General features: G+C 35.8%; 3 protein-coding genes across 6 annotated transcripts; 1 reads left to right on the top strand and 2 right to left on the bottom strand.

Moving 5' to 3' along the window:
- Positions 1 to 427: 427 nt before the first annotated feature.
- Positions 428 to 1,613, bottom strand: LOC140789592 (carboxylesterase 1-like). The gene has a single exon (XM_073139355.1). The coding sequence runs from the start codon at positions 1,541 to 1,543 to the stop codon at positions 599 to 601; it is 945 nt and encodes a 314-aa protein (XP_072995456.1). The 5' UTR covers positions 1,544 to 1,613; the 3' UTR covers positions 428 to 598.
- A 2,807-nt stretch (positions 1,614 to 4,420) lies between these two features.
- Positions 4,421 to 10,996, top strand: LOC140788593 (uncharacterized). Of its 4 annotated transcripts, none has more exons than XM_073137891.1 (12): positions 4,421 to 4,718; positions 4,817 to 4,935; positions 5,016 to 5,122; positions 5,200 to 5,287; positions 6,318 to 7,389; positions 7,527 to 7,581; positions 7,663 to 7,744; positions 7,936 to 8,016; positions 8,225 to 8,329; positions 8,430 to 8,479; positions 9,289 to 9,508; positions 10,807 to 10,996. In XM_073137891.1, exons 1-12 carry the CDS (start codon positions 4,604 to 4,606, stop codon positions 10,873 to 10,875), a joined length of 2,163 nt encoding a protein of 720 aa, XP_072993992.1. In that variant the 5' UTR covers positions 4,421 to 4,603; the 3' UTR covers positions 10,876 to 10,996. The 4 variants fall into 4 exon arrangements, 1 of the variants encoding a protein (XP_072993992.1); XR_012109041.1 differs by having other exon boundaries at positions 4,427 to 4,718; positions 8,225 to 8,285; XR_012109040.1 differs by lacking the exon at positions 10,807 to 10,996 and adding an exon at positions 8,701 to 8,787 and having other exon boundaries at positions 4,427 to 4,718; positions 8,225 to 8,285; positions 9,289 to 9,427.
- On the bottom strand, positions 10,839 to 21,863 carry LOC140788594 (lysophospholipid acyltransferase LPEAT2-like). The gene is made up of 14 exons (XM_073137892.1): positions 21,333 to 21,863; positions 20,138 to 20,318; positions 19,993 to 20,052; positions 18,924 to 19,087; positions 18,791 to 18,854; positions 17,732 to 17,800; positions 16,856 to 16,951; positions 15,631 to 15,675; positions 14,603 to 14,673; positions 13,595 to 13,664; positions 12,543 to 12,593; positions 11,513 to 11,617; positions 11,377 to 11,424; positions 10,839 to 11,296 (listed from the first exon to the last, which is right to left on the bottom strand). The coding sequence occupies exons 1-14, from the start codon at positions 21,785 to 21,787 to the stop codon at positions 11,150 to 11,152; spliced, it is 1,626 nt and encodes a 541-aa protein (XP_072993993.1). The 5' UTR covers positions 21,788 to 21,863; the 3' UTR covers positions 10,839 to 11,149.
- Between the last annotated feature and the right edge of the window lie 1,440 nt (positions 21,864 to 23,303).

Below are 23,303 nucleotides of genomic sequence, written 5' to 3'. Positions count from 1 at the left end.
GGACGATTGGTGCTTAATTAGAGCATCATTTATCCTTTGATAGTGGATGGAGTCTTTAGAATATATTCTAGCAAAGAATTTCTCATGATCTCTTAAGCAAATGGGGCCATGATCTTTGGATAGATGTCTTGTTCTTATTTTACTTTTTCAATTTTTTTTTGGCAACAAGATGATCAGCTTTACATAATATATTTATTCATAATATATTTATTCTTGAATGATTAATCTCTGTTTTCTTTATTTATTTTTTTATAAATTATGATTCGATTAAGTGAAAAATCTATTAAATGTCACCGGAGAGAAATCAAACTTATAATGTACTGATAACAACTTAACCACTATTTTCTCTTTATTAAATAAAACAAGATTAAAGATTTAGTTGCATAATTCCCTTGATAAGTGAAAGAAAGAAAAGGAGAGAGACAACTAAACGAGAATGCCTTTCTAATATTTATTCACACCAAACAAGCTACTCTTCACTACACACAAAAAGTAAAAAAAAAGTACGCCAACACCCAAATTCACACAAGAGTCCACGACATTGTCGTTAAAATTAAAAAAAGAAGAAAAAAAATCCACGCGAACAACGTAAACCATTTTAACGATCATTAGCATAAACAAACTCCCGGATCTCCCCGAACAACTCCGCCGCCTTATTTTCCACAAACAACTCGGCGGCATGAAACCCCTCTGGATCTATCTTCTCCACCACCTCGACCCCTCCTTCTTCCAACCACTTCGCGAACTCCCTCTGCCGATCTAGCAATGGATCCCCTTTGCTGCCTTTCACCAAGCATCTGGGGAGCTTAACAACTTTCCCGTCCGCCTTCACTGGGTTGGAGAACTCATGGTCTCGATCCACTCCTTTTGGAAGCGACAACCTCCATAGCGTGTCGTTGGCTCTCAGAGGAAGTATTGAGTCCCCCTCCAACTCCCTTTCCGAGTGAGTTCTCTCAACGCCGCCGAAGTACGGTTGGTTTAGAACCAACCCACAAAGATTTAGAGGTGGTAGATGAAGTTTTGACGATCGTACGGCTACTTGGTAGGCTATGTTTGCCCCGGAGCTACTGCCCGTTAGGAAAACTTTGGAGAGGTCCCCATGGTTTGTGATCCATGGATCGTTCGATTCGCGGAGCCAGAGGAGGGCTTCCACGGCATCGTCGTAGGCGGCGGGGAGGCGGTGCTCCGGGGCGAGGCGGTAGTCGAGGGAGACGACCAGGGCGGGGAGGGAGAGGGACATGGATTCGCAGCAGATGTGGTAGATGGTGGAGGAGTAGTTGAAGAGGACGAAGCCGCCGCCGTGGAAGAAGAGGAGGATCGGGAGTTTCCCGGAGGCGGCGGGGAGGTAGAGGCGTAGGGAGGTGCGGTGAGTGGGGTTGAGGACGACGTCCTTGGAGAGGACGGGGGGGGGGTTGGGAGAGGGAGGGGAGAGGGGGATGAAGGGGCGGGTGATGGTGCCGTCGAGGTGTTCGACGATTTGCACCAATACGCTTGTGGTGGTGTCTGATGGGGAATTGGAGGCGGCTTCTTTGATGTCGGCCATCTTGGTTAGTGCTCTCTCTCTCCCTCCCTCCGTGTGTGTATATATAATTATTTGCTCTCTTTCCCTCTTGTAATTATTTTTATAGGTCAAGAAAAGTAAGATATAAGGGAGGATTAAGGGTTAATTCTCTCTTAGTATAAAGATATTTATGTTTTACTAAGTTTTTATCCCAAAGACATTGTCATTTTCAATCAAGGTCCTAAGTCATTGTATTGTAGAACTATTTCTTCAAATCAACACACACCGTTGAATTATTAAACTGAAATAAATCATCAAACTAAATCACTAACACATAAATAATTTATCCATAATAAATTAAATTAAATTAAATGTAGATTTAAATTTGTGACATACTAGGCCACTTGTGATACCTCTGCTAAAGTTGGGTGATCCTTCCATGTTGTGCAGTCCCTTTTAGCAGAAGAAGGATGCTTAACTTTTGAGATGGGATGATATGGACTTTGGAGCAGCACACGCACATGTATAGGATTTCAATTTTACATATAATTTTGTCGTTTTAATGCTACTGTTTGAGAGCATTTTTAATTGGACTTTAAATCTAGGGAAACCGCACGTGTTGGATTTTCAATTTTACATATAAAATTATGATTATTTAAATTTAATGCTATTCTCTGTGTGCATCTCCAATTGGGCTCTAAATCTTTAGCCCAAATGTGTAAATTTAGAGCCCCTATACTCTTCACCGCCCTCCAAATTTGAAGCTGCATCTAACTCTAAATTTGGAGCCCTATAATGAGTTTTGACCTTATGGATATCTTCGGAACAGATTTAGAGACCCTTAACACGATTCAGAGACTCATAATATGATTCAGTAACTAAACATCTTTTTAATTTTTTTTATATTCAATTAAATTTGTCTTTCAAAAAAATTAAGACTAACTGATTAAGTTCAGAGGCTTAGACAATGCTTTAAGATAAGATATTTTTCTTTCTAAATTATCCTCTAAAGATATACAACATTTGTCTTGGACCATAGAAAGCTTAAATGCGAAGTTTAAAATATAAGAGTGTAAGAGAGTGCTAAAATTGACTCAAATTGTCGTTATATATTTATATATATAAAAGATGGAATAAACACACGACTGTGAAATTGGTGGACGAATGGACTGCAGAGGGACAGCTAAAGATAGTAGAAAGTATTGGAGAGCCTGGATGTCGGCTTATTGCTGGCGTATTGCTGGCGTATTTGGATTGAGGGAAATACTAAAATTTTTCAGAAGCTATCTCCTGAACAACTTATTGATCTATTCCACTATATTAGTTGTCTTTATATCCTGGGCAGTAATCTGTAGACGAAGAATCAGACAAAAAAAAGCAACATTTATTGCAGGAGGATGAACCAGAATGCTATAATTTATGGACTGATGCAGTGGTGCTCATTTCCTGATAGTCTTGGCGTTTCCTTTTTGGTAGCCAAAGTGTTAGTATAGTCTTACTTATTACGTGGCAATGTGATATTTTTTCCACACTTTTTCTATTTGTATTGGTGATTAGGGCAGTCAAAAAATTCGGTTGATGGTGGTTTCGGCTCATTTAGAGCTCAAGCTCTAGATGAGATGAATTGAGTTAATATTTTAGGCTCAAAACCATAGTCGAGCTGAGCCTAGCCCAGCTCAAGTTCAGCTTGGTTTCAGTTCGATGCATTATAATATATTTATATGAGTAATTAAAAATTTTATATTAATTATTTAATGTTTGTACTACTGTATGTGCTAATTTTATATTTTAGAATTTATATATTTTAATTATTTAATTTTTAGAACTCATTTTATTATGTATACCGGACTCAACCTATTATTTCATTAATCTATCAAGCCGAGCTCAAATCTCACCGAGCTGATCTGAAAATTTTCAGCTCAAATCAAGCTCCAGCTGAAAAATTCAGCTCTCGAGCTGAGCTAAGCTTCGGCTAGTTTACACCCCATCTGAATGATGCGAGGATGCTACCTTGAAACTTCTGCGGTAGTGCCTAAGTGGAGAATTAGTGATGCTTAGGTAATGACTATAGTGCCTAAGTAGAGAATTAGTGATGCTTAGGTAATGACTCTTTTAGAATATATTCTAGCCAAGAATTTCTCATGATCACGTAAGCAACTCCATTATTCTATTTTGGTAGCTCTTTCAAAGAGTCTTATAGAGAATCTTAAGAGCATCAACAAGAAGAGAAAATAAACGGAGCAACTAATCCCAACTACCCAAACGTATATTAAACGTATATTAAACATCAAAACTTCTTTAATTTTATATGCACACTAGCCAATTTTTTTTTTCTTTTTCACGACTTTGAATTAAAATCGAATTATTTATAAAAGACAATGATATTTTTAACTGAGAGGTATATATGTAAAATAGTATAAGGATGTTTTATCTATTTATTCTTAAATGAATTAGATTTGAACTGTTTAGGCTGAAGCGCAATTAGATCAATTTATGTTATTAACTTAGAAGAATCTATGGGTTTTTTTTAAAAAACTACTGTTAGCTTTACTAATCGGACAGTTCTCTCAGTTAATCATATTTTTATTTATTTTTAAATAAAATTATTAAGTTTAGTCTTATATTTATTAAGAAGTAATTGGGAGGATATCTATGCAAAAAATATAAAATTTGAGGGGGTATACGTGTAATATTAAATTTAGAAGGATATAAAAGAAAAGAAAATATTTTTTAAGGGTATACATGTAGAATTTTCGAGAGTTATCTATGCGAAAGTTACAACTTGGGACTCTTTTTAGGGGTATATATATGAAAGATAAAATTGCGAGGAGCGTTCACATAATTGGGATTTTAGGAGGTTGTATGCACAAGAAACCCAATTAGACTTTATCTTGGCTAATTGTGTATACACGGAGACTCCAAACTCGGTCAATAAAAAATATTTCGCGCGGTTGCCAAAATAAAGACAACAGCGGAGATCGAAAGCGACGAGGGGGTTTGGCTTTGGGTTTCTTCTTCTACCAGTCGCCAATCCCTTCTCTCTCCGATCCAAGAAGAGAGAGCGGAGTTTGCCGTCGATCGGAGGGGAATTCGAGGTCGGCAATGGCGGCGGAGGCGGAAGAGGTCGTCTACAAGACGAAGGTGGTGCAATTCCTCGGCCGCTCGACCCCCATCGTCCTCCAGAACGACAACGGCCCTTGCCCTCTCATCGCAATCTGTGATCCCTCCTCCCTTTCCCCATTTGAATCCGTTCCTTTCCTCCTACTCCTCGTTCTTGGATTATTTGGTGACGATTTCTTGATCTTTTATTGGTAGGTAACGTTCTTCTTCTCAAGAATGCCATTAACCTAAGCTCGGATGCAACCGAGGTCTCGCTGCAGATGCTGCTCTCTCTTGTGGCGGAAAGATTGATCGATTCCAATAGCAACGTCCAGGTTTACAAATTGACGATCCGGGGAGGTGGTTAGGGTATAGATTGGTTCTTGATCTGTTCTTTTCCATTTTTGGCTTGCAGGGTAAGGATGATGAATATGTCAACAATCAGTGGCAGAATATAGCTGATGCGATGGATTTGTTGCCTCGTCTCGGAAACGGGATTGATGTGAATGTGCAATTCAGGAAGTTAGTTTTGATACTTGGTATACATTTCCTTGTTAGATTGGTAATATATAATGTGTTACTTTTTCTCAATTACGTAGGATTAATGATTTCGAGTTCACACGGGAATGCGCCATCTTTGATCTCCTGGATATTCCTCTGTGTCATGGGTGGATAGTTGATCCCCAGGTACAATTTTGGATTATATTATTTTAAGGCTTGTTCTGTTTATTCACAATTGTCCTTTGGGTCTCTCGACTAATACCTATTTTATGTATTGCTGACACATCATTGTTACATTGCTGACATGGTCTTCTTTAACCTGATGTTTGTTGTCTTGTACTTAAGATTCACCTACAATAATATCATCTTAATGCTCTCTCTCTCTCTCTCTCTCTCTCTCTCTCTCTCTTGTTACAAATATCTTGTTTGTTCGTTTCCTCCACCTTAGATTCACAAATTGAGGTAACTTTTGTGTAGTTTCTGGTCACATTTGTCATATATGCAGGCTACTTAAATCATTATGATATTGTCAAATTGTTACTGGTGAATGCAGAAAGAATCAATTGGTGCCATTGCCATTGTTTTTTTTTCCTATACACGCGAAAACTAGTTGGGTTTGTTCTGTGGCTGAAAATCCTTTTTACTTCTTTTTTTGATGGTTATGGTTTGATTGGTAGGGCATACCCTCAAACATTCTTCCAATGTCATAGCTTGGAGCAATCCACTTTCAAGTTTTAATGTGACGGTCAGGAGAACCGTACTTTGAGCTTGTCCCTTTTTAAGTCTAATAGTGAAATATTAGGAGGTCAGCATTTTATGTTACACATAATTTATGGCCAACAAGAGTAATATCCTTCTTGGTACATGGAGGCGTGTATTTAGTTATACACTCAATGCACATGCACACACACATATGTATGTATATAGAATGTTGATGTGATGTTATGTACATTTATACGCTTATACATATGTTTCCTAATTTAAATTCATTGATGCATAAGTATCATCCTTGCAAACAATCTGAGGCTTTGGCAGAGCTGAAGATATTGTTCTTATCTTCACTTGCTTAACCTTTATATTATTTTCGTGTGTTTGGATGTTTCAGCATTTAGCACAGGATCTTCTACATATATTATTCTCATTCTTGGTGGTCTGATATTTTCTTATCAGTTTATGCAATTATTGCGTGCATTTATGTGTCAGTGCTGTTTCACAGGACACTGAAACTGCAGAAGTAATTGGGCCAAGGTCTTATAATATGCTTATTGGTGATCTTATTGCTTTTGAAACACAAAAATCAGAGGGAAAGAGTAAGCAAGTAGAGGAAGAAGATTATGTTGATTTTTCTGCTGCAACAACTGCTGCATTAGGAGTTCCATCACCTAATGTTGTGGGTGGAAGAACATTTGATAGTTGTGCAGTCTCTATTGCTTCTGAGCAAAGAAGGCGAGGTGACATAGAAGAAGAAGAGGAGCTAATGAGAGTGTTGAATCTTTCTAAAGCAGAAAGTTCTGATCGTGTTAATGTTTATGTACCACCTGCTACTGCTTGGGGTCATTCATCTTCCATTTCAGAGGGAAGTACGCAAGTTCATAGCTCTTTGCTAGGAACTCCTGCTGACACATTAGTGCCTTTTAATGGTGAATCTGAAAGATTGTATAAGTCAAACTTGTTTTCAGCACCAGAGGAAAATGTATTGAGTGGTTCTTATGTGATTGATGATTCTTCATTAACCAAGTTAGATGCTGTACATAGCAATAGTGAGACAGTCTCTGAAGGATTAGGAGAAATTTTAGTACCTGGTGATTCTGGAGGGAGTATAGGAACTCAATTGTTGATGAATCACCTTGCTGTACCAGTCCAGTCTATTGGTGAGGATGGTTCTGATGGGAGATGTTCTTACAATGACCCAAGTATTGTTTCAGAAGTAGATCAATCTGTTACTCGAGCATGCAGGGGAGACAACTTGACTTCTCAATATATGCTCAATAATAATGTAATAGGTTGTGACTCAACATTTTTTCCTAGTCAAGTTGCACCACGCACAGATTCATGTACAGATATTGAGTATGTGAACACAAGTGATATGCTTTCAGATGTTTCTGAGGTTGTCCCATCGACCCTTGCAGGAGCTGAGCCCATATATCAAGGAGGAGAAAACATACTTACTTATAGAATTCCATCATATCAAAATCAAGAGTCAGTCTATGAGGGTAAGATGGTTCTCCCTGATAAGACTGAAAAGCATTTCTCTCATTGTTCAGAAGATGAGGTTTTCCATCATCCGGGTAAGATTTGCATAGACCTGAGTTATAGATACTTCCTTTCAGCTCTCTGTTTCATCTCACGCATGCATGCACTATTAGATGTTTCTTGCAGCATTTTACAGTATTGATGCGAATCACATGTAAATCTTTCTTTGTAGGGCAAGTGATCAAGAACTTCCTTGAAAAAAATGCTAGCCAGCTGACTATCTATGGGTACATTGTCATCATCTTTGGATGCATTTCTTTTCCTTTTAGATAAGAAATTTGTGGTGACTATATGTCTATTTGTTGCAGGTTGTTTTGTCTACAAGAAGGTCTTAAGGAAAGGGAACTATGTGTTTTCTTCCGTAATAACCACTTCAGCACTATGTTTAAGGTATAGCCAATGAGCCAACCAGTGGATCCCCTTGTATTTGTTGGTCTCAGGTTGTTTTTGCGCATTTCGTTCTTTCCTTAAATTAAATTTCTTTGATATTGCCATATAATGACCAGATAAGTAAACAGACTATACATAATTGTTCAGTTTGCTCTGCTGTGCTTCTGAAATTTTTGTACTTCTTTCTGCAGTATAACGGCGAATTATTTCTTTTAGCTACTGATCAGGGTTATATCTACCAACCTAATTTGGTGTGGGAAAAGTTGAATGAGGTATGCTGGGGGGTCTTAGCCTGATTACAATTTATCAATAATTTTCTTGTATCAAGAATATCGATGTCGTGGTCATTTTGGTCTAGTTATCTTGTTTTCTTGTTATTCATCTTCTATTGCAGTCTTTTATTATCTGTCATTGCAGCTTTGGAAATATTAAAAAAAAACTATTCTAAATGTGTTTAGCCTATTTGTAATTTATATTTAGGTCAATGGAGATACACTTTTAATGACTAGCGACTTCACAGAGTTTAAGGCTGAGGAACAAGGTAGTGAGTCATGGAACGAGCAACATCCCATGACCGATACTACTGTACATATCTTATCACTGCCAATTATGTTATTTTTTAACTATTAAATTCAGTTATTATAAAATGTTAGCATCATATTAATGACACACTTGTTAATTGCAGGATTATGTTCCTATGCTTGGAAGTTCACCTCCATCAAATTCATCTATAAAGTATAACCTCTATATAGCCAAATTTACTATTTCATGGATAATCTATTATTTGTTTGATAGTTCAACAATATACAAGCATTATGTAGCTTTTTTGTTTATTTTAAGATTTGTTCATCAGCTTCATTCATCATCAAGGAATTCATTTGAAACATGACATGAGTTGTGAGAACAAAGCATGTGTAACCGATTGCAATTTTGGTTTTCATTGGTCTGTTTTGCAGGCTGCAGAAGTAAAATAAAATAAATATAAAATCAGCTTGTATAGTGCAAACATAGGGTTTTGAACCATAATATCATTGTAATGTAAGGTATCAAATAAAAATTTCCCTTCTCTTTTACCACTCATACTATTTTAATTATGATGTATAATTTGTACTCTTTCACTTACCAAATTCTAGTAGTAGCTCCAGTAACTAGAAATTACCTTTTTTGAGTTACTTAATACTTAGAAACTAAAATTGTTAGTTGTTATCTAGGCAGTATATCTGTCTCTTACTATATACTCTCTTACACTACTTGATTTGTCCTGTCAAAAACTTTAACAGGCATATTAGTGAATGTATACTATTGCATTATTTGTTTATCAATGTATATCTCCTTTGATGACATGTTACCCTTATAACCTGTGCTCCTCATTTTTAATTCCTATAAGTTGGCCTTTTTTCACAAATACCTGCTCCTGCTGCTTTGTAGTTTTTATGCATTTTTGCCTCTTCCTGTTTTGCTACAGAAAAATTCAATTCATACTGCTTAACAGGTCCTGCATATTTGATTTGAATATTAATCATTTGCCTATTTTAATCTGGCAGTTCTGATTTTCAACTGGCTATAGATCTTCAGCAACAAGAGTTTGAACAGCAGCAGGAGCAGCCCCAACAGCACTCCCAACAACGGCAGCAGAAGCCTCAGCACCATCAGCATCAGCCCCAACATCACCAAAAGCAGTCCCAACGGCGCCAACAGCAGCAACAGCATCCTTTACAACAGCCATCTGGGATTGGTCCTTCAAGGCTTGTCATTGGTCCTCAGGTTGGTCTTTTTCTCTACATTATCTAATGCTCTCATATTTTCCTTTTGAAACTGCAGATCTGCAATTAGGTTCCAAAATATAGCTTTTATTTGTATGGGTAGCATTTCTTAAGTGTTAATAATAATTGGTGCTATTTGATTTGCTATATAAGGAAATATAGCCCCATGAGGGGGAAAATACAATTACATGGAAGTTGTTAGGAACAGTTGTAGCCATTGAAAGAAATGTGGACCTGTGTAACCTTCTTACAATTAGAGTTTTCTATTCTCTAAGATGAACTAAATGGATTATCATCAGCCTCCCTTTTAACTAGATTCCTTTTACCTAGATAAAAGGTGATGGTTCCTATCGGTTAATTTGGTTTTATTCCTGTTGAGGAAAGTAAACTTTCATTCAAATCTTATTGTTTTTCCCCTTTCTGAACATCATAGTGTCGGCTTGGATTAACTGCCAATTCATGTTACGTCATTGATTGTATATGTGACCTTCGTGGAGATAGATCTAAGTGCATAGAATTTTCTTTCTCTGATTTTTTGTTTTTTTTTAATTAATAATAGATGGGGAAGGGTTATTCTTCCTTTTTCACTCATTTTTCCAATATGGGCTACGGTTTATGGATTTACTTACGATGTTATACCAATTTCTCATTGACATGGATTTACTTCCTCATGCATGCTTGCGTTGGGAGATAGTATGTCTTAGTTGGTTTTTACGTGGTAATATGTTGGACAGGAAGTGCCAGGTGAGGTTAGTTCTCGGTAAAACATCAAGAATTAAATGGTATTATTTAGGAATGCAAGAGTTGCACGTGTCTACACTTACATTCCACCAATTGTTAGGAAGAAGCAAATTAGAATACAAGTCTCTTATAATTGTTAGTGTTGCATATCGTATATATTTTTTGTTTGTATAGCATGTTTGTCATTTCCTTTCACTTTTAACTGAAAAGTGAAATTCCTTTAAGTTCTTTTAAGTTGTCCTTCAAATGATTATCTGTACATGAAATTATCTTTTAAGCTGTACATTGTTAGTCAAAAGTTAAAGACGTCACATTCATCAGTGTGTTCATTGTTGAGCCAGTACATGAAAAATTCTATTCTACTATGACAATTGCTAAACGATTGCTAAATCTTTGACAAATTTTCAATTAGTATACAATCATACACCAATTTAGAATATAGAATTTGTAAGAAATTTGTGTCTGGTTTTAGAAGCTACTGCAGAATAAACACTGGCTTTGGAACGTATCAGATGCTTTATTTGTTTTCATGCAGCAACTAGTTTTAAATCTTTACAGGTACATCGGAACCCGAGAGCTTCCCAAAGAAATGATTCAAAACCAAATGATAAGTGCACTCTGATGTAAAGTTTGTGTACACCAATCGATGTATAAGTTATAACACCACCCTCCAGTATAGTATTGGTGTAAATAATCATACACGCACACACAAAAAAAAAATTGCTTGCAATAATAGCTACCATTCATACGGCTGCTTCCATCGGTGTCCAAAAATTTAGACCTTGTTCTCTGATAAGGCTATTGATTGCTCAGGTGCAGCACAAATCAGGTACTACTACTCTTCGACAAGTAGCTGCTCCCTGCGTCCTGGTTATAAAGATAGGTGGTTCTAATTTATCCATCAAACAAATTCCATACTCTGGTCAGATACTATGTAGTCTGCAAAAAGAGCAACTAAGTGTGGGAACTTCCTTAAGCATATTATAAAATCATCTTTACTGATCGTTCCATCATCATCAACGTCAAATATTTGGAATAACTGATGAATCTGCATTGCAAAGCAGAAAATTCCATTAAACTTAGGTCCCAAAATTTTTATGCTTTTTTTAAAGGATGCGTATCACTCACGGCGTTATCTGTCATGTATGACATAGTTGGGCGCATGATGTCACATAGCTGTGTGTAAAATCAATGATATAATTGTTATCACAATGTGAAATCTTGCTAGTAAAAAACAGAGAAAAAGCATTGAATGGCCACTCACCTGTGTTATGGACATTTGACATGTTTCAGTACATTTATCGAATGCAGCTTCACAGGCTCTCATAAACATTGGTTGCTTCCTAATGTGTGCTGACCCAATCAAGAACTGTAACGTTGTGTTCAAACAATGATGCAATAGGTTCTAAATTTCTATTGTACTGATAAAACTAAATATGTTCAAACAAGAGCAATGGAAATAAAACAATGATGCACATAAATCGATATGTAAAAATAATCGAGCCGGCTCGAGCTTGGCTCAAGCTGAGCCAAGCTCGATCCCGAGCTAGCTCGATCAAGTCGGCTCGATAAGACTCGAATATATATATTGCTTATAGTTTTCTGACATAATTATCTTTGTTGCTTATATAGTTTTCTGACACAATTATCTTTGTTGCTTGTAATTTATATTTTAGTTGCTTGTAGTTTTTTGACACAATTATCTTTATTGCTTGTAATTTATATTTTGGTTGCTTATAGTTTTCTAATACAATTATTTTTATTGTTTGCAATTTATGTCTTGATAATATTTATATCTTTATAGTTAATCAGGTTTTATTTCAAGCTCAATTCAAGCTTGCTCAGGCTAAAAAATAACTTGAATTGATAAGGCTTAAAATTGTTAATTGAGCAACTCGGCTCGAGTTCAAAATAAGTTTGAAACTAAAATTATTTCAATTCAAGCTTAATCACAGAGTCAGACTCGAAATTAATTTCAATCCAAGAGCTCTAATCAAGCTCGGTTGTTTACACCCCTACATGGTATTAACAGTTCGCTCGTTAGAATCCTATGCAGATTTTCTTTCCCTGTAGAATTTGTTAAGGTTTCCATAATATTGAGTAAGAAAATATCAAGGTAGTACTAAGGTTCAAAATTCCATGCAATCCTATGTTTCTGGTCCTATGGTAGTACTAAGGTTTCCATAACTGCATGTATATATGCATCCATATTTGTTAGTTGCTTAGATCACATTTTGGAACAGTTGATTCATGAAAAATACAAGAATGTAATATTGAAGGATATCAATGAGTACCTGACGAAATGTAATAGATCCCTTCCTTTCAACATCAAAGTAGCAAAATATCTATAAGAAACATAAATTTGAGAGTTCAATTAGAATAAGGCATATGAATGGACTGCAGCAGGAAAGAAATGTAATAGAATGCAATATATTTTAGCAGAAAATATTAAAAGCATCGAATTATTCTTATTGGATAGCGAAGTAACTTTTAATTTGTCTGTGTACCAATTATGCAGTCTGGGAAGGAACCATAACAACAACGTAACAACAATTAACATGTCAAGTCTTCAATTATGTGATTGACAATATTTTGATTCTTTTTAAAAAGCTCAAACTCATGCCGAGCAAGACATTTTATATTTGCCCAACTGTGACAGATATGACATTACAATTTCTTACTTTGAAGAATTGTGCAGTAGAATCTTTGATCAGCATGAAAGGGACATTTCAATACCCATGTTGAAGGAGTTAGTAGTATTTAAATAAGTGCTTGTTAAGAAGTTATATAGAGTAAAGTTCCCATCAGTTGAACAAATCATACGTCTCTTTGGACTTCTACTTAGCTATGGAACCTCATATTATGGCCACTCCCTAGAAAATTGAATACCCATGTTGAAGGAGTTAGTAGTATTTAAATAAGTGCTTGTTAAGAAGTTATATATAGATCCAATCAATTGAACAAATCATACTTCTCTTTGGACTTCTACTTAGCTATGGAACCTCATATTATGGCCACTCCCTAGAAAGTTGAATGATACCAGTTAATTTCTAGGTTTTCACTATTGTGAAATATAGAAGATGAATGAGACATGGAATGATGGATATACTGAATGATTAGTCAGTTTCATATAAAGACTTTCTTGCTTGAAAAAACCATGGTTAAGAATATGAAGTAAATTGAACCAGAGAAACATATCAAAAGTAAAAGATCATAAGAAGATTAAATACTTACATATCAGCAAAACAGAGGCATACATGGACTCTCAGAGAAGTTCAGTTCAGAGTATTGAGTAAAAAGTAAATAAGTTGACAAATACAAAGGGAAGCAAAAGATCATAGCTCACCTTTTCACAAAGAGGACTACTAAGCTCCAATCCAAAGGCAGTCCAAAAATCATGTATTCCTACACGCCCACTGAGGTAAAGGTGAGTCAGCCTCAGCCAAGACATTATGCTTGCATATAGATCAAGAAACATTTGACCTAAATAGCAACCTTCCAGGTAATTGTTCAAGTCTAAAAAAAAACAACTTTACGATATCTTGTCAACGATAAAGTTAAAGGAAAGATGGGACTTATATTGGCAACACATTAATTTGGATACACTGGAAGAGAACAGCATCCAACAGAGTATACAAATGGATAAGATTAGACTAAAACATTGTAAGGTTACAGATATAGTCAGAACAAATACCTTCCTAAATTCATTTATCTTTATCATTTGCTAAAACCTAAGAACACATGCTCCATTTGGATCCTTGTCTCCCCTCTCTCCAAGCAGTCCTATTCCTTTTGGCTCCTTGGGAGCTCCAAGTTGTAACCCTTCCCGTCATTTCCTCTCACTCTACAATCCCCATTCCCCCAAAATATATAAATGGAAAACTCTCTCAAAGTAAATAAATAAATAATCTAAGTAAATCGACAGGCCTTGAAAATGGCAAATGTTTCCCTACATGGAGGATGGTATGATGACAAAGAACTAAATTGTTACCAAATCTGGATCTTGGCCCTAATATTAGACAGATGACAAAGATCAAATTTTAAACCACCATACTAACCATGTTCACATTTGTTTCCCTATTATCTTACTAGGAGAAATCTTTTTATGTCCCACTTAATCGTATGACCTCCATCTCCAACTTTACCACATTCATGGCAGCTCATGATTGAGCCTAATTTATCACCATATCTTTTGAGGTAAAAATAATTGAACTCATTGATTGAGACTAAAGATATGTCCTACTAGTGCTGATTATAAAATTCTGTGGCCATCTTAATTGACTGCCAAACATCAAAGAACAAACTATAAAAGTACTAGGATATCCAATATTCTTGTAAGATGTGTCGAAATTACTTGGAATCTGGGTTCATAGCAAAAAATTGATCCAAAAGTTCAACAGCCTCCGATGTGCTTATGTTAAAATTCTGAGGACAAAGAAAGTAGAAAAAAATTAGAAATTTATATCAATTATAGCAATAGCTGTAAGCATCAAAGAAAAGAACTAAGTATCAAGCTTTTTCTAAGGATAGATTCAGGTTAGGAGATAATGATTAGTTGATAACATTAAAGAAGCTACCACTTGGTATGTTTCACTCTTGGAAATAATGGAATGAATACGTAAGTATAACATGTGTCAGGCTCGGCACATAAAAAGATCAACAAGGAGATATCATGCCAAAGTGGAAAAGAAGGTTTGAACTTCAATATCAAATTGAACATCTGTACTGAATTATGAAAGTCATCAAGAACATTAATTTGGCACAGATTGCAGTGTAGCCAAATTGTAATCGTATACAACACAATCTTCTTCCTTTTGCAGCAAATTTACTAATTTATTAGAGTTAATAAAACCAAGAAATTAAACTCAGGGTTCAAAATTTCACTTTCAGTTTGTCATCTGAAAATAAGACTATGTTCAGTCGCTGCCAGCCATTTCAGCTCTTTAGTGGATTCAATTTTGTTTAATTTTAATATATACAAATTACAATATATTCTAGAAAATACCACTAAAAGTTATAGAGTATTAGGAAACAAAGAAAATTAGAAAAACTTGGAATCATATTTAGAAACATTATTATCAGGTTTGTTTCGGCTCAGTAGAAACACACTATTTACCCCTGAAACCAGTCAAATTGTTAAGTCTCAGTGTTGCTAGTTTTGGGAGCAGTTTCAGATCGATACAACCAAAACTGATAAACTTCTGGGAAGCATATCGGTTTCAATGGAAGCTCCAAAACCTTGGTTAAATTGCTTTAAAAATTTGCAATAATCTAAGCCATCTGTAATGTGAATGAGATTACTTAAATATATCTGCACATCACATCAAGTTTAATATATATGTTTACTAAGAACAAGGATCAATTTGGGAGATTAGAACTCACACTTTCAATCCATGCCATTTCTACAGTATAATTTGTGCATTTATCCTGCAATAAGCACGAAAACATTATGAGATCAAATATCATATAAAAAGCTAAAACTTTTGAACTACAATAATCAACACAAAAGACAAAGCTTTCTGGAATGTAGCACATACAAGTCATCTACAACAAAAACACAATATATTTTGATAAACATGCTATGTGGATGCGAAAGCAAAAGCAGGTTATGGTAAAATATTATGATGCCCAAACTCCACAAATCCTTTAGGACATCAAGAACTCTTAAGTGCTCCTTTAAATGCTCAATTGATAGATCAATTTGACGATGAGACATGCCAATGAGCAAAAAAGTGAAAAAACTGACCATGGCTGGGCTGAAGCATAGAAATTACTATAAGCAATTGAAAAAGATAATCAGGTTCAAACTAAAGTAAGATTTAGGATGTAAATGTTCCAATGGACTACATAGTTTGACACAAGCTTATTTCTGTGAAATCTAGAGAACTATATTAAAGCATCAAAGAACTGTATTGGTTAGGAAAAGAAGATGTATAATGTTGTAAACCATGTTTTCCATCTAAACTAGATAACTGAACTAAGACATGACAGGGGTGGTATAACAGCTTAGTGAAAAAAAAAATTGCAAAAGAAAAGGAAAAGAAAAAAAAGTCATATAGTCATATACTTTGATTTTTCCCCCCTCTGAAAATATGGACAACTATATGGAAGTATGGAACCAATGTAGTATCATTAATCTTAAAGCATCAACAATAAAATTCTCCTTAGTAATGCCAACTGCAAAAGACTAAGTCATTTGATCAGGCATCAACAGGAAAATGGGATTATTCAGATGTTATCTCTAAGGCTATCGGCTTTGCAGAATCTTATGAGAGAATACCAAGAGTTAAAATCGGAGGACGATGATAATGAACTAACATGAACATGATTGTTCCCTCCTAGTTAAAATTCAAGCATACATATTAATTAACCAGGCACAGGCAAGGGGTGTGCTACATTAGTTTGTTTTGAACAAGTTTGAAAAAACAGAACATATTTTGCAAAAAACAAAAAAAGAAATCCTTAATTTAAAATAGCCGCAAGTTAACAAATGGATGAAGACAAGACATAAGAGATCAAAATAATAGCAGTTTTTATGATGAAAATCAAGAAAAATTAGCACAAGAACTGAAGGTTGTTTATTCTCTATGTATATTTCTTTTTTCACCTTTGCAAGTTCTGATGCTCTCGTAAGAATCATCAGATCGCCATAAGAATGTGACGTCTGCAAGACATTAAGAGCGCACGACATGGCACAGCTAGTCTGCAAAATTCAAGGGTGTACATAAGAAACAATATCATATCTGTTAATTTGTCATGCTACTTACTTGAATCTACTAAGCACTTAAGTCGGTAAGAAGAACACACAATAATACTGAGGTGCTTAGCCAAAAATACAGCCGGAGTATCAGAACAAAAAAACTAAACAATAAAAAATTTATATCAAGAATATCCAATTTAAATTAAGTGTGAGTAGGTTGACCATATTCAGAATTGGTAAGACTAATTATCATCTTTCATTAAGCAGCATATTCATTTAATCCATTGAAAGCATTTGATAATATCCTAAGGCTGTCGATTAGGAGTATGACGCTACAAACATGTTTGTGAAACGCACCTTGTATGGTTAAGTACAAGGCACCAGGATTCTTTTGTGATCCTTAGAGACTCTACCCCCTTTTAACATAATCTAAGGGATTTCTCAAAATAAAAATAAAAAATAACAATAATAATAATAAGCAGAATCTTAGGGCTATAGGTCGGCTCAAGTTTAGATTGATTCTGAACCAATTGTGATCACTTCGTAAAAAGATTTACAATCTAGAGTTCTAGACACTCAAGCTTACCACTCAAGCTTACCGCTGTTAGTAGCCTAGTGAGACAAGTGTTTTCTCCCATGTAGCCTTCTGATCTTTTTGGCCACATGGGATGTGATAGGAACATTTATGATGTGCAACCAAACATTTCATTCCACATTCGTGGAGAAATAAAGACACAAAATTTAGCATGAAACAATCCTGGAAACTTCATCACACAAACTCACCCGCCTTGAAAAATTAACAGCATCATCTTTTTTGCTCTCAAGTGGGGTAACAATAGGGAGGTACTCCACCTGTTAAATTTGAAATAAATTTCATCAGTATGGAAGTTAATAAAAGGTGGATCACTCAATGAACTTCCAGAGAGCTCCAGAGTTTGGAGAACATAAAAACCTTGTGCATGCCATGCTTAATGGAACAGCATATTTAATAAAGTTAGGGTAGAAGTGTTCAAACAAATAACAGTCACCTACTTCTAGGATAATATACACTTGGGCCATTCACTGATTTATAAATGAAATGATGATACAGAAGGGACTGAAGATAATCTGAATCACAGGAATTGAAGAAACTGGATATGCAGCGTCAAGTATTTGACTAATACAAACAAAAGAAATCAAGAGATAAAGCTACAAAATACAAAATGCCGGCACAATGTGATAAAATATCACAACTTATATCCCTAGTCCAGCGATAGCTGGTGCAAAAAAAGAAAAAAAAAAGAAAAAAAAGGGAGATCAGCTCATGACAAAAAATCTATTATGCTTATAGAAGAACAAAAGACGGTATTACCCAATGGCCAACCCATCTGGATGACTATAATCATAATCTAGACAAATGTAAATGTATACCAGGTCAACTGAATGACTGGTAAACTAAATATCCCTTTCAACCCATTATATGAAAAGAAACAGAAGACATCAAACAAGCATCACATATCAAACTGCACAGGGGTAATCTCTGAAATAAATGACACGTAGGGTTACATAATATCTAAAACTACACAGGAATAAAAGAACTTCAAGATTGGTGATGAATATTCTATGGCTAAACTGATCTCAAGTAAAAGACTTGCAAGAAGAGTAAACTTGGTAAATGCCTTAATTATAATACTAGTAGAGTTAGAGACAGATTCACAAACGAAGGGACAAAATCCATACAGTCAATTTTAATGAAGTAGCACAAGTAGCCTAGAAGAATAATAAAAATACAGTGTTAACAAATGGCTTTACTGGCTTGTATGTCACAAGAAACAAGCTCATAAGCATTACAAAGAGGCATACCTCCATGAAATTGTGAAACTGAGTGAACATCTTGAACATGAGCTTTAGTAATGAAATATTTCCCCTGAATAAAACATCAGATGCATTATGACAGAATAAACCAATAAAATCCACGGTCCACAGGAAGACTTACCATGACTGATCAAAATGCACATAAGGATAGCGAACTATAACAGGTTGGACTGGGTAGCCAGGAATAAATGCACCAAGTTGAAATGAAATCAGGAACCTCCCATTTGTAGTAGTACCCTCAGGAAATAATAGGACCCGTGGAAAACTATTGCAAGAAGCCTTTCTCTGAAATCAGATCCTAGAAAGCACATGTCCATATCAAATAGATAATAGATATAAATAATGTTTTGTTAACTTTCTATACGTATTGGAATAATATAATAAGGAAAATTTGACAAAGTACTTTGTAGAACTCTAAATGCCCAAGAAAAAGAAAGATGAAAAGTAACATATCAGCAGCACAGCTAATGAATACTATAGTGAAAGCAGAGTAAGGAAGTTTAATTCAAAAAACAAGATCCACACTGTAATGCGTGTGAACTGTGCCAGGTACTGTAATATAAGAACATATAAATCATCATGCAGCCATCTACCTGTTTGGACAACTATAGAAAAAGCAGCAGACTGGTAAACTTAGCCGTGCCTCAAGTTCTTTTTGGCTTTCTGGCTAGCTATGGGAAGCAAAACAGAAAAACCTTTCCAAGTAAAGGGAGAGATATAGTCCATTACATATAATAAGCCAGATGCACAGAAATGTAAGTGCTAATTCTCTCAACTATAAAAGGGGGACATATCTACTTGTAAGATTGAGATCAAATAGTCCTTTTGGAGTTTGTTACTTTTATATCCTTGTAAATCATGACTTATTACATACAAGTGTTTACTCAGTTTAACAGTGTTAACTGAATAAAGCATTTCTTCACTTCATCTACTTGCATTTTCTGCTTTTAAGCTTTCCAATTCATACTCTGTTTCACACGTAGATCCTTCTTTTAAATTTTATAAAACCAAGTGCACTGTTCCCTTGCACATGATATTCAGACTACAGACTGTGATTTCTTCATTCTTGGACTAATGAACTTAATATGACAAATTGTGCATGGGAGATAATATTATATGGCGACAAAACCAGTTCAATTTTCCAATTTCACCTAAGGAAGAGTGATAGATAGAGAGAGAGATCTTTCTACCTTTATTTCAGTGACAGCATTCTTCCTTGATGCAGCTGAGAACCTATCAACATAAATAACCTAAAAAGTGTGCAATACAAAACATTATATAGCATAACCAAGATTAAACGAATTAGACATATGGACAAGAAAGGCATATTAATACCTGCATTGCCCTAATAATAGTTCCGACAAATGGTAAGGAATCATGTGACTCTGAAGCAACAATGGTCGGAAAGAGTTCATAGAAAAAAAATATGGGCTCAATGTATGAGATATGATTAGACACAACAACAGGAGCAAGCTCTCTTGAGGCAGGCCTTCCTTTTCTTTTTATCCAATGATAGCTGAAGCAGCGGAGCAACAACAAAACAAGAACAAAAACAAAGTTATATTGAGGTCATATTGAAACAAAAATATAATAATAAAATGGAAGCATCTCATGCAAACTAATATTAGTAACCAAAAACCATGATAAAGCAGAAATATTGCACAAACAGGAATATTCAAGATACATGAGAGGAGATAGTGGAGCACTTTGCTGTGTGAATATGAGCTTCTCACTTCTTGCGTGCCACACAAATTTGTAGAGATTGAAAATTAACTTAACTTATTCCTCTGAATAAGAATAAGACGCAGTGAGCCCCATATTACTGTCACATTAAATTGAACTCAAGAAAATTCCTAATTTTAGCATATCTTTCAAAATAAGAGCATTCAGAGTGTTTTTCTACCGTGCATCTTGATTCTTTGACATTGGATTATCCAGATTCAGAATAAACCCTTGGGTATAATTCCAGAGCATTAGTACTAAGTATAAAGTAATGAATCAACTGCTTAAGCTTATAAGAAAAAGATCTACAAGTGTTGGATCCATATTATGCCCAAATGAAGCCATGAGTCTGCAGCAAAGAGATTAGTCATCAATTCAAAGATAACTCAAAAGAATCTACAAACACAAGAAATGTGTGTATATTTGCACAAACTCTGTAATCTATTGCTCTCAAAAGATAGACTAGTCCACCATATCCTTAAACAAAGGGAGGCACCTTACGTGCCATTTTACAGAGCAGTGACAGAATCAAGAACGATCCTTCTGAAAGCAACCCTCAGTTCAGGATAGAACCCAACCAACTTAGTGATTAAACTACTTCCAATTACTTGGAGCAACTCTTCTCTCATACAGAACAATTTCTGTCTGTCCCAATTAAGATTTCCAACAACGGAGAAGTCAATACACAAAAATCTAGTCAAACTTTTTCATCCCATCATTTAAAACTCTGAAGAAGACCCAAACCTAAAACGTTAAGAAAAGGATCGTCAAGTATTTCCCGAAAAGGATCGCAAGAACAAGAAATTACCCAAAGGAGAAGAGGATGCATCGGGCGCAGATCCTGGTAACCCACATGAGCCGACACCGCCACCGCGGCATCGGGCTCTGCTTGTCCTTCCACCCCTCGAGCGCCACCCTCGTCACCAAGTACCCGATCGCTATCGCGATCCCGAACAGCGCCAACCTCAGCGCCACGATCGGCAACAACACCACGATCTTGCACCACTCGTACACCCCTCCCATCCCCGCCGTGTGATTCCGGAACGGATCCACGGGACTCAGCGCCGGCTCCGTCATAGGCGGCGCCCCCAAGAACTCGAACGGGTTCTCGCAACCCTCGTTTCTTCCGACCCGGCCATTGACCTTGCCGGCGCAGCCGTTGATCCCGCCTCCCCCGGCGGCGCCAATGTCGATGATGACCTCGGGATCATCTGCCTCCCGGAGAAGAGGGGAGGTGAGATCGCCGTTCATGTTATTCGCCATGGGAAAGAGACGAGGAGAAGGAGAGGAAGGCGAGACGACGACAAGGAGTAGGAAAGTTTATAAAAAGGAGGCGAATAGAATAGTGGTGTTCGCTTTATTAGACTTTATTGCTTTTATTTCCCCGGATTTGGATATCGATCATTTCGGGGGTGTGTATATAACTATATATATATAAATGGGTGTTCCATAAAAGGGCGGTGGGGCCCGTAACTATTTTTCTGGGTATTTTAAGCCGCTCGTTTTCTTTTTCTTTAATACGATTAAATATATAAAATATTGTGTATATCCTTGAGTAAATTTTTAATATAAATAAAATTTTACTAGTTAGTAGGCTAAATGCAAAATATAAAATTTGAGTAATAAAATATAGGGTGTTTTTTAAAAAAAAATAAACTTAATTGTGTGTTTTAGATCTTGGCAGCTTTGGTGATGGCAAGGTGGGCTGACGTGTTCCAAAATCTTTAAAGAAAAAAAAAGATTGGCCGACATTGAATTATTTATTAGATGTTTTGACCAGGGAGATTGGTGTGAGCTGAGCTGGATTCGTACGTTCTCTTTCTTTAAATGCCAGGAGACCTCGTTAAATGATCTGTTTGATAACCACCTCTCAGGTTTTGTATGGATTCCTAAATTTAGGGGGGTGATACATTTTGTGTAGAATTATAATCTCCCACTACACCGGTATAGGCAATGCCACGCATTGAGCGAGTATACAAGACTGTCTTTAGAGATGAGAGAGATGATATATCAATTGTATTTGATACGATAATTAATTATGTACTTTCATCTCAAATGGTAAAATTGTAATATCATATTATTAATAAATTAATTTTTAAAAGTTATATAGAATAAAATAAAAAGTTAAATTAGTAAATTATATAAGTTGTTATTTAGTTATTACATCAAAGAATGAGAACAAGATTAATTCTTAAATAAATCTATTTATATTTCACGAGTGAACGAAACTAAGAGAAATTTAGGGCATTTCCCTAGTCTCCTCTGTCCCAAACCCAATTCCCTAATACATTAATACTGGACCAATATTGGCGGTCAAATTGTATAACTTTGTAATAATTAAAAAGACCCAAAAACCTAAAATAGTCCGCCTCGGATGTGCAATTATTATTATTATTATTATTTTTTGTTTTAAAGAATATGCATGAGATTAAACTCAAAAATAACATTTTGAAATCCCCTGTTCCGCTTGCAAAGCAATGGCCAGTTCCTCTGGCTTTCAACCTCCAGTGTGTTTCCACATTAAAATGGCCATCTGAACCTCTAGCCACTCAAACTGCTCCACCTTCATAGATAAGCTCTCCCCGGCCACTACCTTTGGCGGCCGTTCTTCCCACCAAAAGCTGTCTCATTCCTGGCCTCCTTCCAAATCATCACCAGGTCCTGGGAGAGTGATATTTACTGACAAGAATTTACTATTGACAGACAATCGTAAAGAAAATAATAGTTAATGCCCATGCATTATTCGTTTTTCAGCTCATCCATCGTATCAAAAAGATAT

Source organism: Typha latifolia, chromosome 5, assembly GCF_019914945.1.
Source record: "Typha latifolia isolate L0001 chromosome 5, TyphaL0001v2, whole genome shotgun sequence".
Taxonomy (NCBI): Eukaryota; Viridiplantae; Streptophyta; class Magnoliopsida; order Poales; family Typhaceae; genus Typha; species Typha latifolia.
Note: the sequence above shows the minus strand (reverse complement) of the source record. Positions and strands in the feature narration are given on the sequence as shown.